This window comes from Pavona decussata, unplaced genomic scaffold (genome assembly GCF_977016875.1).
Source record: "Pavona decussata unplaced genomic scaffold, jaPavDecu1.1 SCAFFOLD_114, whole genome shotgun sequence".
NCBI classification, from domain to species: Eukaryota; Metazoa; Cnidaria; class Anthozoa; order Scleractinia; family Agariciidae; genus Pavona; species Pavona decussata.
In genome coordinates, this window is record NW_028145528.1 from 2,482,282 (window position 1) to 2,497,031 (window position 14,750).

Here is a 14,750-nt window from a genome sequence, read left to right on the forward strand (position 1 = left end):
AGAGATATTTACATTGAATTAACAAGAAAAGTAAATCATGGGCATATATGTTATACGGTCGTTAAAAACAAACTGGAAAAGACGAAAAAGGAAAGGAAGACGAGGCGATTCATTTCTCTATATTCATCTCATTACTCACGAACTTCGCATTTCGTCGCAATTGGACCGGAGTAAACGGAAGATTACTGCATGAATTATATTAACCAGCCTTTATTTCCTTCCTTTCTTTACGGAAATTAGCTCAGTAGACCTGAAATCGAAATGTTTATGTAGTATGTTATTCACCGGCCGAGGTTACTGTGCCCGACATCTTCAGTATGACCCACGGAGGGCCGTACTGAAGTTCATTAAAGTTTGCTCATCAAGAAAGCTGTGCGTAAACCTCAGAGAAAAAGGCTATACTAACAATAAAACATAATTCAAGTATATCGTGGAGCAATAAATGAAAAAAACAAAATATATTTTATAGCAAGTAGTATAATAGAAATGAAATACTCACAGTCACATCTTACTCTTTGCCTTTATACTTTGTTATTTTAAAGTCTATATATGACACAAAAAAATTTCTCGGTTTTTAGGAGTTTAATACGTTTACAAACCGGTTTTAAGAATAAAATTTGTCTAAAACAGTTTTTACGGGGAGAAATACCCGCTTTTTCCTTTAAAAAATGTCGCGGGACTGGTACCTAATTTACCACTGACATAATGACGTCACTCTACTTGACATTGTTCCCAGGGCCCAGTTGTTTGAAGTTCGATTAAGCTAATCCTGGATTAACGTGAAGTTTGATTCGAGTTTAATAACTAATCAATTAAGATTTTTCCAAAATAGTTTTGGCCCTCAGTTTTGACTTAGACTTTTCTTTACCTTTAGCTTGACATTAGGCTTTCAAATCACTTTTAAAGAGCGAGATGAAAACCTCGATTAACTTTTAATCGTAGATTAGGGTTAATCGGCTTTTGAACAAGGCCGCGCCAGGAGTGTTGTGTTTCGGTTACAAAACGCTTCAAAATGTTCGCATTCAGCACCATTGTTCGCTTATATCTGAGATGTTTTCGAATCTTTCGATGGCTCCAGCGAGCAAACAAGAACATGCAGAAGAAAAAAGTAAGTCGTCGTGGGTCGCATCAAGCCATGAACTAGAGAGATGCCGTAGTGAACCATGTTGATTTTCGACGATCGTCAACTTGTACAGTGGAAGCGATTGTACGTCGAATTCTGTGAGCGTTTAGTCAAAAGTGTCCTTTTCAACTGTTAGCTTTTACGAGCGGAAAAACAGGAAGCTGAATGCTCTTCCTTTATATTCGAATTCCAATTTCGGACGTGTGTTGAGATAGAGGACGAGCGGAGACATAACTCAAGATAAACAAAGAGGGATGGTGTTTCATCATTTGTAAACTTGCGAGAAAACCTTTCAAATTTTAATTTTGTAAATGCATGTTCTCAGAGATCTTCGGCCCTAGTCATTTGTTGGTAACAACGGGAATAATTTCCATCCAAGAATCAACATTGATTTGAAGTTGATTTATTGTCAGTCTTCTTGGCAACTGATCACGATATGTTTTCTAAACTTCAGCTTCTAAATTAATTTCGGGAATATACTAACCATTAATGAATCTTAAAAGCTGCATCGGAATTTTAATCAGATCGCAACAGACGAAACTGACTACAACTGCAGTCAGATACCGAAAGATACTATCAGAGTAATGTTAGATCAACCGGCTTAGCGTCTAACCAAGGGGAATCAGCTCAGTTTAGCCAACGAGTTGAATTCACTTGACAAACACAATTGTTGTTCAATGGCTACGTTGTATTTTAGAAGTTCACTCTACAGCTCAACTACAACATTCTCTACTGAAGAACTTCTCGCGTTGCTTTCAATTTGGCCGGAATATAAATGACAACCTACTGTCAAACACTCGTCAACTACTAATGTAGGCTAACGTTAGCCTTCCTATGATTGGTTGGTATCGGAATTTGTAATAGGTATCTTCCCTTTATTTGATGAGGAAAATGTACCGTTCTTTCAAGATTTTCGTTATGTTCTTCGAAATGTCCAACCAAAATAAAGCAACGGGACAAATATTAAAATTACAATGAACATTTGTTTCGATAAAAATTGCACATTGACAATCATGAGTTTGTAATATACCAGGATGAAGTTTCAAGCAGTGTCCAGCGTTATTGTTGCAAAACAACTTACAACTTTCCAAGAAGAAAGGCGGTGACTACAAGTCCACGCCGATTTCCATAAATTACAGAGCACACGTTTACAACTTTCAGTTACGTTATTAAAATTCAGTACGTGGTTACAGAAGACAAACACCTTCAAATGGAAAGATTTAAAGATTATTGTTATTATTCAAATAAGAACAGCGAAAACTAACTTTAATGACAAAGTATCGGCTGGTATAAATTCGGTAAGAAACACTGAATATCTTCACTAAAAAGGATTAAAACAGGAAGGGTGGCCATTTCCAAGCAAATGCCAGCGGAAGGTTAACTTAAGGTCAGATACGATAAATTACTGCTTGACTTTAATGTAAACAATGTATTGTTATTGAGGAAAAACCAATTTCAAACATTCTCAGACGGAAGGACAAATTTCCCGAGTAACAGTCCAAAACAGAACACCTAGTGCTTAAACCAAATTTATACCAGGAGAAAACAACATTTGATCAGAGCTAGATCAGCATTACACTAAAACATAAATAGAAAAATAAACCATTCAACTTTTTAATATTTTTATCCCTTTGATTCAAATATTCCCGTAAATAAAGCATACTGTGTTGTATAACTTCCCAACACCGAACAATAAATAAACCCAAGAAAACCAATGATAAAATAATACAGTGTGAGTTTCTACATTATTCGTGTTTTTATTGTTTAACATATTCTCCCTTCTCAGAGTGAGCTAGTCCCGAGCTCACAAAGAAAGAAAAAGAAATTGACGAACTCACACTGCAGTAAAGGTGGAAAAGGTGATGAACCCCTGGATAATATTAAACGTGTCGTCACTAGATATATATAAACCGCTTTGCTTGCGAATGAGAACGGAACACAAGAAATGAAAAGATAGAACGCACTTGCAGATGGAACGAACAAGAATCGCCGAAAGACAATCTGAAGGGCTATCTGAAACGAGGTAAGAGACGCTTGTTCCTTTAACATTACATAATGAAATAACGAAGAATGGCTTAGGAAATATATATACGCCAATAATATAATATTGTTCACGCAAAACTATTGACAGAAACTACGTTCCCCGATTTTTGTGTGTTTTCAAATGATTTTGTTTTGTTTGTTTCTTTTTGTGTTTAGAAGAAAATCTTAAGAATTTGATTTTGTAAAAGGAAGGAAAAACATAAGTTCTACTGTATATAACCATGCGTCAAGTTTATTTTGACACGAGCAGCTTTCCGCTCAAGATAGGAAGTAAAACAACTTGGTAAGCCAAACGCATGTGTATGCGGTAGTGGCAGGGGTCCGACCACTAACCAAGAGACAGCAGAATATGCTAGTAGTTAGATAAAGTAAAATTCATAAAACGTAAGAGAAATATGAAGTAGTATAAGCAAAGCGAATCATCCAAATTACATGAAGTGCGAACATAAAAAAAGTAGTGATTTCAGGATAACCAGCCACTTTCGTTCAGCATGCAAAATAAATAAAACATCATTGGTGGTGGAAGATAATAATTATGCAGAAACGATATAGCTGCAAGAGACTGAAAATGTACTGCAATTTTATTAAAGGAAAGCTACTCAATCGTAGAAGTGGAAAAATTGTGCTCGAGGTAATCACATGTAAGAAAATTTAGCTGAAACGGAATGACTGTGTCATCAAAACAAAAAGGAAATATCTATCGAGTGTGGTAAAATAAATACCAATGCATACAAGGTGATAAGAAAATAGTGGAACAGCGATAAATAGTAACTAATGGTAACTGAGCTTTCTGGTCAAGGCCTTCCAAACCAGGGAACTCTGAGACTGGGGCAAGCAAGCAATATCTGAATCCTGCTGAGTTGAGAGGGATCAGAGTGATCCACCTTTCGTTATATACCGTAATCCATATCTATGGTATTACTGAGGGGATTGGGGTGGTTGTCACGTGCTGTAGTGAGATTATGAGTTAGGTGATGTAATCTGTCTCGACTGTCATCGTCACTTAATCAGCTCAGTTTAGCTAACGAGTTGAATTCACTTGACAAACACAATTGTTGTTCAATGGCTACGTTGTATTTTAGAAGTTCACTCTACAGCTCAGCTATACCATTCTCTACTGAAGAACTTCTCGCGTTGCCTTTAAGTTGGCCGGAATATGATTGACAACTTACTGTCAAACACTCGTCAACTACTAATGTAGGCTAACGCTAGCCTTCCTATGATTGGTTGGTATCGGAATTTGTTGTTGTTAAAAAGGTACTTTCCCTTTATTTGATGAGGAAAATGTACCGTTCTTTCAAGGTTTTCGTTATGTTCTTCGAAATGTCCAACCAAAATAAAGCAACGGGACAAATATTAAAATTACAATGAACATTTGTTTCGATAAAAATTGCACATTGACAATCATGAGTTTGTAATATACCAGGATGAAGTTTCAAGCAGTGTCCAGCGTTATTGTTCAAAAAAAACCTTTCCAAGAAGAAAGGCGGTGACTACAAGTCCACGTCTATTTCCATAAATTACAGAGCACACGTTTACAACTTTCAGTTACCTTATCAAAAATACAGTACGTGGTTACAGAACACAAACACCTTCAAATGGAAAGATGTAAAGATTATTATTATTATTTAAATAAGTACAGTGAAAACTAACTTTAATGACAAAATATCGGCTGGTATAAATTCGGAAAGAAACACTGAATATCTTCACTAAAAACGATAAAAACAGGAAGGGTGGCCATTTCCAGGCAAATGTCAGCGAAAGGTTAACTTAAGGCTGGTTCCATGTGATCGCAGACGATCGTAGATCGCAGATCGCAAACAATCGCAGACGATCGCAAAAAAGACTGTTTCCATATAATCGCAACGATCGCAGAGCCGACCGCAGGCATACGTTTTGGTCAACGAAAACGTCAAATATACACGCGCGTGTAGGCTGAAAAGCAAACAACATCGCGAACGTGGAAGAGCGGAAATTTTGCTGCAAGCAAATTTACTTCTTCTGTTTTTCATGATTAAGCGAGTCGTCGCCAGCTCCAAAATTGTCGAAAACATCGCTTTTGGATTTGATAACGACCGTATGCATTTCTTATGTTGGAGAAATTTGGCCTCCGCTCCCTCGGCCGATAAATGAATCTTCTGCCCGATTTTGTCCCAATAGCTGGCCTTTTTGTTCTTGTCGTTAAAATCTCTGCGACTGCGATAATAAACATATTCATAATGTAGACCGTTCCTACAATCGAACCCACGAGCGTTGAATCGTTAGAAGGGAACTCGAAATATTATGGGATGCGTTTCGATCGCGGATCGCAAAACTTTGGTTTCCTTATGATCGCACAATCGCAATTGATCGCAGATGATCGAGACATCGCAGACGGTGGCAGGAGATAGAACATGGTTCTATCTTCTGCGATCGTCTGCGATCGTGATCGCAGGATCGCAGAAGTATGTTTCCATATGATCGCAGACGATCGCAGACCTTATTGCGATCTGCGATCCGCGATCATATGGAAACCAGCCTTTAAGGTAAGATACGGTGAATTACGGCTTGACTTTAATGTAAACAATGTATTGTTATTGAGGAAAAACCAATTTCAAACATTTTTGACGGAAGAAAAAATTTCCTGAGAAACAGTCCAAAACAGAACACCTAGTGCTTAAACCAAATTTATACCAGGAGAAAACAACATTTGATCAGAGCTAGATCAGCATTACACTAAAACATAAATAGAAAGATAAACCATTGAACGTTTTGATATTTTTATCCCTTTGATTCGAACATTCCCGTAAATAAAGCATATAAATTTATAGAGATTTAGCATCGCGTTTACGGCAAACGGCAAACGCCAGGCTGAAATTTTCTCTTTGATGAAAAACAATGAAGCTTTTTTGCTTTAAGCTTAGCTCCACCCAGTAGGCGACAGCTATCGAGCAAACACGAAAAAGAGAGAAGTGAGTACGAGTACGTTTATGCATTTTAGAACAAACAGCGGCTTGACGTTTCCCGTTTGGCGTTAGCCGTAAACGCGAAGCTAAATCTCTCTTTCCAACACCGAACAATAAATAAACCCAAGAAAACCAATGATAAAATAATACAAGTGTGAGTTTCTACATTATTCGCGGCGTGTTTATATTGTTTAACAATAATTAATCAACTAGTCGAGTTTAGAAATTGTCCGACAAAATTTATAATATGGTGTCTTATTAACACTGAAGACCACGCGCTTGTGTATGGCTGGTTCAGCTGGTTGTAGCATCACGCCGAATTTAACAAAGACCACGGGATTACCTGAACTGTTTTGAAATGATATAATCCGTTGGCCTTCCAGTTGAGTTATATCTCACACTCAGACGGATCCCTAAAAACCACGAGTGCCGTTTGAAGCTATAGCAGATGCTTCAAGCCGAAAAACACCGAAACTTCGAGTAGCAGACCAGCAGACCTTGAATCGCTTTAACTAGAATTACTTTGACAATTTTGTCCCAAACTACTGGTTCTAAAGAGGCTTGGGCATTTTCCTCCGTATTATTGTAAGAAATCGGTACTAATTAGGCGCTCCACCTCCAAAGGAACGACTGCATGCTCTGCGAAGTGGCTTTACTCCGCCACCATTTTTGTTTTGTTATCAAGTAAAGTGACGTCATATACACTTATCACGTATTGTTTTGGCCGCGCGCGGCAGCGACACTTTTGGCCGGGAAATGACGGCGTTTGGAAAACTTCATGCAAGTTTTAAGTTTACAATCTGTTTTTGTATATATAACACTGCAAAATAGAGAAGAAAAATTTTTTTGTGTCATAAACACTTTAAGTTTTTGTGTTTTTTCTCCGCCAAGATCGTCACAAATCAATGATAAAAATAAGATTTGTACGCGAGGAAAACTTTTTCTGTACGTTGTGCCAACGATACAGTGTTGCGAGGCGCGTGTTTGACTACTTTAGCTAAGAATCAAATTTGATGAGATAAGAAAATATAATTCCAAGTGAAATAATGAAGATGGACCGCAAAACAATTCTAAAGATTGCTCTGTACGTAGTTAGCACAATTACGTTATTAAATGGCGTGTCAACGCTACAAGAAAAAAAAAATACCTCACAAAACAGCAAACCAGCAAAGTTTTGTCTACAAAAGCACATGAATACTCGCCTCTTTGGAGTGTTTCTTTTCATTGGGTGGGGGGTGGGGGAAGCAAATTCCCATATTAAGTTCTCTTTCGATTAAGAGCAGCAAATTTAAGAGCGAGATTGTAAATTTTTATCCCACTAGTTCAGATAATGAATTAATAGTATTCTTTAATTTGGATCACTCGCATTCTATTTTCGGTTTGCGCAGTCGGATAGCACGTAAAATCAGGTTCCGCTGATTTGACTTCGCATTCTTGTAACTGATCCTATCAATTTCAAATACGAATAGTCCTCTCCCCCTTTCCCCGGATGTGTACATTATAAAATGCTTATTCTCCACAAGCAGAGAAACCAAGAGAAAACTCAAACAGACAGCACAAGGCCGAATGGGTGGCAGACGAATCGTTAGTTATGGAATAAACAGTTTACCGTAGCAATCGACAAACTCTATAGATACCAGTGAATATTTTATTAAGGCCCAAAGATGTTGTTTGTCTGTTTCTTTGACAATACAGTGTTCTTTTTGTTCCACTGTATTTACATTTTTACTTCTAGCATTTTGAGCAAGTATTAAGAAAGTATCTGTTATTTTTTACAATTTACCACCGATGTTCAGTTACCGATTTAAGGTGGCCAAATTTTAAATAAATAAAAGTATTTTAATTACTAAGCAGTGCGTGGTCGTCAAGGTTTTAATTCTGACAGACGAAACTTCTCTTGAGAAGTTAAAAACATGGAAACAATTACATGTTTGTTTAGTCACAATAACTTTTAATGGTTACTCAAAAAACACAATATTTTTGCTAGTTCAAGAGACGCTTAGTATTCAGTTGGTGTGTGTTTGCATTACGGCAGATGTTTTCCTCAAATTAATTTACAGAGTTTCATATTCAATAAAGCAAAAGACATCGCTTTTTTTCTCCATATCAGATCCATTTAATTGCTTAATTTTTAAACTTATTCTCGCTGCATTAGAAAACGATGAATTAACTGAGTACAAATACTGGTGGAGGCAGAAGATATTAAACTAGTTGATCTCCACGATACCACGACAATTTAAGAGACTCATTGTCATGGAAATGTGCTTAAACCGTATGGACAACCAAGGCTGACATTCGTTCAAGTGATATTCGTAAAAATTTTCAACATAAAAGGACGGGAACGTAAGCGTCTTAGGACATCAACAGAAACATGGCACGCGAAGATTGCAATGAACTTCCAACCACAGAATGGCACATCGTCTTAACAACCGTCCTTGGTCTTTTAATATCTGCTATCGCTTGCACCACAAATGCGTTAATACTGTTGGCAATTTACAGGAAGTCATCTCTTCACTCCGTCACAAACTACTTCCTTGGTGCACTCGCATTCGGCGATTTTTTCGTTGGTTTCGTAGCACTACCCATGTGGGTCTCACGATCATTGTTGCATGTCGCAAACGAGGAGCATCCACTCAGCAAAGGTGTTGATTGCGTGTACGTTTTCTCTGTCGCCATATCAACATACAGCCTATGTGCGGTCAGCATCGAAAGGTATATTGGAGTGGTTTTCCCCTTAAGATATAACACTATGGTTACAGTGGTCCGTTTCAAACGCACTGTTGCATTGGTTTGGGCTGTTTCAAGCGTCATCGCCTGTCTGCGTCTCGTTCTCCTGGAAGATGATTACTGGATTACAGCTGTCACTACAGTTTTCTTGGTCCCCGGAGTTCTGATATCTTACTGTTACTTTTTTATTTTTAAAGAAGTGAGTCGTCAGACACGAAGTATTGGCGATCAAACCAGCTCAGCATTAGCGACTAACATGCAAAATAAAAAGGCCTCAATAACCATAGCAATTGTCATTGGCGTGTTTTATTTGAGTACCTTACCAGCCCTGGCTTTCTCCATCGCTGAAGTTACGTCAGACAACGCTTCATGTAAAGAGATACAGTCATTTGAGTCATGGGGCACATGGGCGCTTTTCATAACTTATTCGAACGCTGCACTGAATCCTTGGATTTACGCTGCCAGGAAAAGGGAATTTAGAGAAGCATTGAAGGCGCTGATGTGTTGGAAACATCATGAATAAACTGCCAGTGGGTGATTTACTGACGCAAGCACAGTTTTGTATGGGTTGACTAATGAAACTTGGGACCCTTGAACATACATGTCAGTTATTTCACAGGCAAAAGTGTGCATGCCAATAAATACTATATTACCACATTAATTGTTTTCTTGTCTTCCAATTCATCAGATTACAGACTCACTGGCCATGCAGACAGCTAATTATTCACCTGGCATTTTAAGGCCCAGTAGCTGCTGCTGTCTAACATTTACTGACTCCGATATATGGGCTGACTAATGTAACTTTGGAATCAAATATGTTATTCCAAGTTGTATATAGCCAAAATGAGCAGTAATGTAAACTGAGTGGATTTCATAGTTCTCCGGAGAAAAACTGTACCCAGCGTTTTAGAAAGTATTTCTTATTCTCGACGAGACGAGTGGTTTAAGATATTTACATTAAATTAAAAATAAAAGTAAATCATAGGCATATATGTTATACGGTCGTTAAAAACAAACTTGAATAAACGAAAAAGGAAAGAAAGACCAGGTGATTCATTTCCCTATATTCATCTCATTACTCACGAACTTCGCATTTCGGCGCAATTGGACCGGAGAAAATGGAAGATTACGGCATGAATTATATTAACCAGCGTTTATTGACTTCCTTTCTTTACGGAAATTAGCTCAGTAGATCTGGCAACTCGAAATGTTTATATAGTATGTTATTCACCGGCCGAGGTTACTATGCCCGACGTCTTCAGTACGACCCTCGGATGGCCGTACTGAAGTTCATCAAAGTTTTCCCAATGAAGAAAGCCAAGGGTAAACCTCAGAGAAAAAGGCTAAACTAACAATAAAACATAATTCAAATATATCGTGGTGTAATAAATGAGAAACAAAAAAACAAACTATGATAGTTATAGCAAGCAGTATAAAAATAAATTACTCACAGTCGCATCTTACTCTCTGCCTTTATACTTTATTATTTTAAGCATTTGTGTTTTTTCTCCGCCAAGATCGTCAGAAAAAAACCTAAAGTTAAGAAATGTACGTAAGGAAAACTTTTTCAGTAGTTTATGCCAACGATACAGTGTTGTGAGGCGCGTGTTTGACTACTTAAGCTAAGAATCAAATTTGATGAGATAAGAAACTATAATTCCAAGTGAAATGATGAACGTGGACCGAAAAACAATCCTAAAGATTGCTCTGTACGTAGTTAGCACAGCTACGTTATTTAACTGTGTGTCAACACTGCAAGAAAAACAATACCTCGCAAAACAGAAAATCCGTCAAGTTTTGTCTTCAAAAGCACATGAATACCCGCCTCTTTGGAGAGTTCCTTAGGCTATTTCTTTTAATTTCAAACTCCAAAAACCGTAAATCTTTAGAATTGGAGGAGAAAAACTTTAGAATTGGAGGAGAAAAACTTAAGCGAGTCGTGAGAGTACACCATATTTAAAAGTTTACGACCCATCGAGAGACCGAGTGACATTTCCCTCACATTACGATAACTCGATCATTGTGCATGAGCCACTTACGAGTTAAAAATCCAACCTTTCGTCGCGCCGGATCAGAGTAAAAGAACTGAGTAAAATGATTTCACCTCAAGATTTCCCGCGATTCCGGTTACCGTATCGTGGTCCCGGAGCCACTCAGATTGTAGGATTTTCAGGACACCGCCCACTTACGAACAGAGAACTAAATAAAAAGCTATTGGTTAAACACGACCAAATTGTGATGCAAATGAACCACAAGTACAGGCAAAAGGGACAAGACAGATTTGCCGAGGGAGACTAAATGTTGGTTCAACGAAACTTCTGAACAATGTGAAAGGCGACTTCAGATTAAGCGCGAGCAGCGACAGCGCCATCAGGAGCTCGAGGAAACAGAAGAAGCAGAGCAAATGTAAATCGGAATATCACAGGAAGTACAACCAAGGTAGAAACCAACTGGCCACTTAGCCCTAGCTTCACCAGGTTTTGCGAGTATTTTAAGCAAATATTGACAAAGTATCTTTTATTTCTACAATTTGCTAAGCATGTTCAGTTACTGAACACATGTGCATTGCAAGGGGGCCTAATCCTAAAAAAGTATTTTGGTTACTGAACATTGCGTGGTCGTCAAGGTTTTAATTCTGACAGACGAAACTTCTCCTCTTTCAGCAGTGAGAAGTTGAAAAATGGAAACATTAACCTTTTTCTTTAGTCAAAATAACTTTAAATGGTTACTCAAAAAACACAAAAGGTTTTTTTTGTGGCTCAAGAGGCGCTTAGCGTGATTCAGTTTGTGTGTGTTTTCATTACGCAGGTGCTTTCCTCAAATTAATTTACAGAATTCCATATTCAATTAAGCAAAAGAGCATCGCTTTTTTCTCCATATCAGGTCTATTTAATTGCTTCACTTTTACCTTCTTCTCCCTGCATTAGAAAACATCAACGAATTAAAGTACACTGATACTAGTGGAGGTAGAAGATATTAAAATAGTTGATCTCCATGATACCATGACAATTTAAAAGACTGATTGTGATGGAAATGTGCTAAAAGCCTATCGACAACCTAGGATTAATTCGTTCAATTGATATTCGTAAAAATTTTCAACATAAAAGGACGGGAACTTTAGCGTCTTAACACATCAACAGAAACATGGCACGCGAAGATTGCAATGAACTTCCAACCACAGAATGGCACATCGTCTTAACAACCGTCCTTGGTCTTTTAATATCTGCTATCGCTTGCACTACAAATGCGTTAATACTGTTGGCAATTTACAGGAAGTCATCTCTTCACTCCGTCACAAACTACTTCCTTGGTGCACTCGCATTCGGCGATTTTTTCGTTGGTTTCGTAGCACTACCCATGTGGGTCTCACGATCATTGTTGCATGTCGCAAACGAGGAGCATCCACTCAGCAAAGGCGTTGATTGCGTGTACGTTTTCTCTGTCGCCATATCAACATACAGCCTATGTGCGGTCAGCATCGAAAGGTATATTGGAGTGGTTTTCCCCTTAAGATATAACACTATTGTTACAGTGGTCCGTTTCAAACGCACTGTTGCATTGGTTTGGGCTGTTTCAAGCGTCATCGCCTGTCTGCGTTTCGTTCTCCTCGAAGATGATTTCTGGATTACAGCTGTCACTACAGTTTTCTTGGTCCCCGGAGTTCTGATATCTTACTGTTACTTTTTTATCTTTAAAGAAGTGAGTCGTCAGACACGAAGTATTGGCGATCAAAGTGGTTCAGTATTAGCGACTAACATGCAAAATAAAAAGGCGTCAATTACCATAGCCATTGTCATCGGCGTGTTTTATTTGATCACCTTGCCAGCCCTGGCTTTCTCCATATCTGAAGTTACGTCAGACAACGCTTCATGTAAAGAGATACAGTCATTTGAGTCATGGGGCACATGGGCGCTTTTCATAACTTATTCGAACGCTGCGCTGAATCCTTGGATTTACGCTGCCAGGAAAAGGGAATTTAGAGAAGCATTGAAAGCGCTGATGTGTTGGAAACATCATGAATAAACTGCCAGTGGATGATTTACTGACGCAAGCACAGTTTTGTATGGGTTGACTAATGAAACTTGGGACTCTTGAACATACATGTCAGTTATTTCACAGGCAAAAGTGTGCATGCCAATAAATACTATATTACCACATTAATTGTTTTCTTGTCTTCCAATTCATCAGATTACAGACTCACTGGCCAAAAACTGTACCCAGCGTTTTAGAAAGTATTTCTTATTCTGGACGAGACGAGTGGTTGAAGATATTTACATTAAATTAAAAATAAAAGTAAATCATAGGCATATATGTTATACGGTCGTTAAAAACAAACTTGAATAAACGAAAAAGGAAAGAAAGACCAGGTGATTCATTTCTCTATATTCATCTCATTACTCACGAACTTCGCATTTCGGCGCAATTGGACCGGAGAAAATGGAAGATTACTGCATGAATTATATTAACCAGCGTTTATTGACTTCCTTTCTTTACGGAAATTAGCTCAGTAGATCTGTCAACTCGAAATGTTTATATATATGTTATTCACCGGCCGAGGTTACTATGCTCGACGTCTTCAGTACGACCCTCGGATGGCCGTACTGAAGTTCATTAAAGTTTTCCCAATGAAGAAAGCCGAGGGTAAACCTCAGAGGAAAAGGCTAAACTAACAATAGAACATAATTCAAATATATCGTGGTGTTATAAATGAGAAACAAAAAAACAAACTGATATTTCATAGCAAGTAGTATAAAAATAAATTACGCACAGTCGCATCTTACTCTCTGCCTTTATACTTTATTATTTTAAGCATTTGTGTTTTTTCTCCGCCAAGATCGTCACAAAAAAACTAAAATTAAGAAATGTACGTAAGGAAAACTTTTTCAGTAGTTTCATGATGCCAACGATACAGTGTTGTGAGGCGCGTGTTTGACTACTTTAGCTAAGAATCAAATTTGATGAGATAAGAAAATATAATTCCAAGTGAAATAATGAACGTGGACCGAAAAACAATTCTAAAGATTGCTCTGTACGTAGTTAGCACAATGATGTTATTAAACTGTGTGTCAGCACTGCAAGAAAAACGATACCTCGCAAAAACAGAAAATCCGCAAAGTTTTGTCTACAAAAGCACATGAATACCCGCCTCTTTGGAGAGTTCCTTAGGCTATTTCTTTTAATTTCGAACTCCAAAAAAAGTAAATTTTTATAATTGAGGGAGGAGAGAAACTTAGGCGAGCCGTGAGAGTACGCCATATTTGAAAGTTTACGACCCATCGAGAGACCGAATGACATTTCCCTCACATTACGATAACTCGATCATTGTGCATGAGCGCATTTACGAGTTAAAAATCCAACTTTTCGTCGCGCCGGATCAGAGTAAAAGAACTGAGTAAAATGATTTCACTTCAAGATTTCCCGCGATTCCGGTTACCGTGATCGTGGTCCCGGAGCCAATCAGATTGTAGGATTTTCAGGACACCGCCCACTTACGAACAGAGAACTAAATAAAAAGCCAACATTCAGTTTAAAACGTTAGTGTAGATCTTTCTTCAAAAGAGTGGAGAACAAAAAATAAAATGACATATATCTCTGTAGCATAAAAGGCACATTAACATACTTGATGAACTTACAATACAAGTTGGGCAGCTGTGACATTGCCACAGAATTTTTACATCATAGATAAGAAGGGAAACAGAGCCTATTTTTAATAACGTACGTCAGGAAAGACTGTTGATAGCTTACTTCATTTATTTGGCCACGGTTAAATCGTCAGTAAAAAAATATAAATATGCCTGGTGTATTAGTTACAGCAAAACTGTCTCTACAGTATATGTAGCAATACAGTTTGTTTACTACCGTGTGGTAATAAACTCTTTATTTCATTGGGTGAGGGATGGGGGGAGCAACTT

The 14,750-nt window shown here is 37.9% G+C and overlaps 2 protein-coding genes across 2 annotated transcripts; both read left to right on the plus strand.

Annotated features, from left to right (window-relative positions):
- Positions 1–8,371: 8,371 nt before the first annotated feature.
- On the plus strand, positions 8,372–9,735 carry LOC146470174 (histamine H2 receptor-like). The gene has a single exon (XM_085122039.1). The coding sequence runs from the start codon at positions 8,483–8,485 to the stop codon at positions 9,359–9,361; it is 879 nt and encodes a 292-aa protein (XP_084978165.1). The 5' UTR covers positions 8,372–8,482; the 3' UTR covers positions 9,362–9,735.
- A 2,093-nt stretch (positions 9,736–11,828) lies between these two features.
- On the plus strand, positions 11,829–12,947 carry LOC146470175 (beta-2 adrenergic receptor-like). The gene has a single exon (XM_085122050.1). It carries the CDS (start codon positions 11,983–11,985, stop codon positions 12,859–12,861), a length of 879 nt encoding a protein of 292 aa, XP_084978176.1. The 5' UTR covers positions 11,829–11,982; the 3' UTR covers positions 12,862–12,947.
- The last annotated feature ends 1,803 nt before the right edge of the window (positions 12,948–14,750 follow it).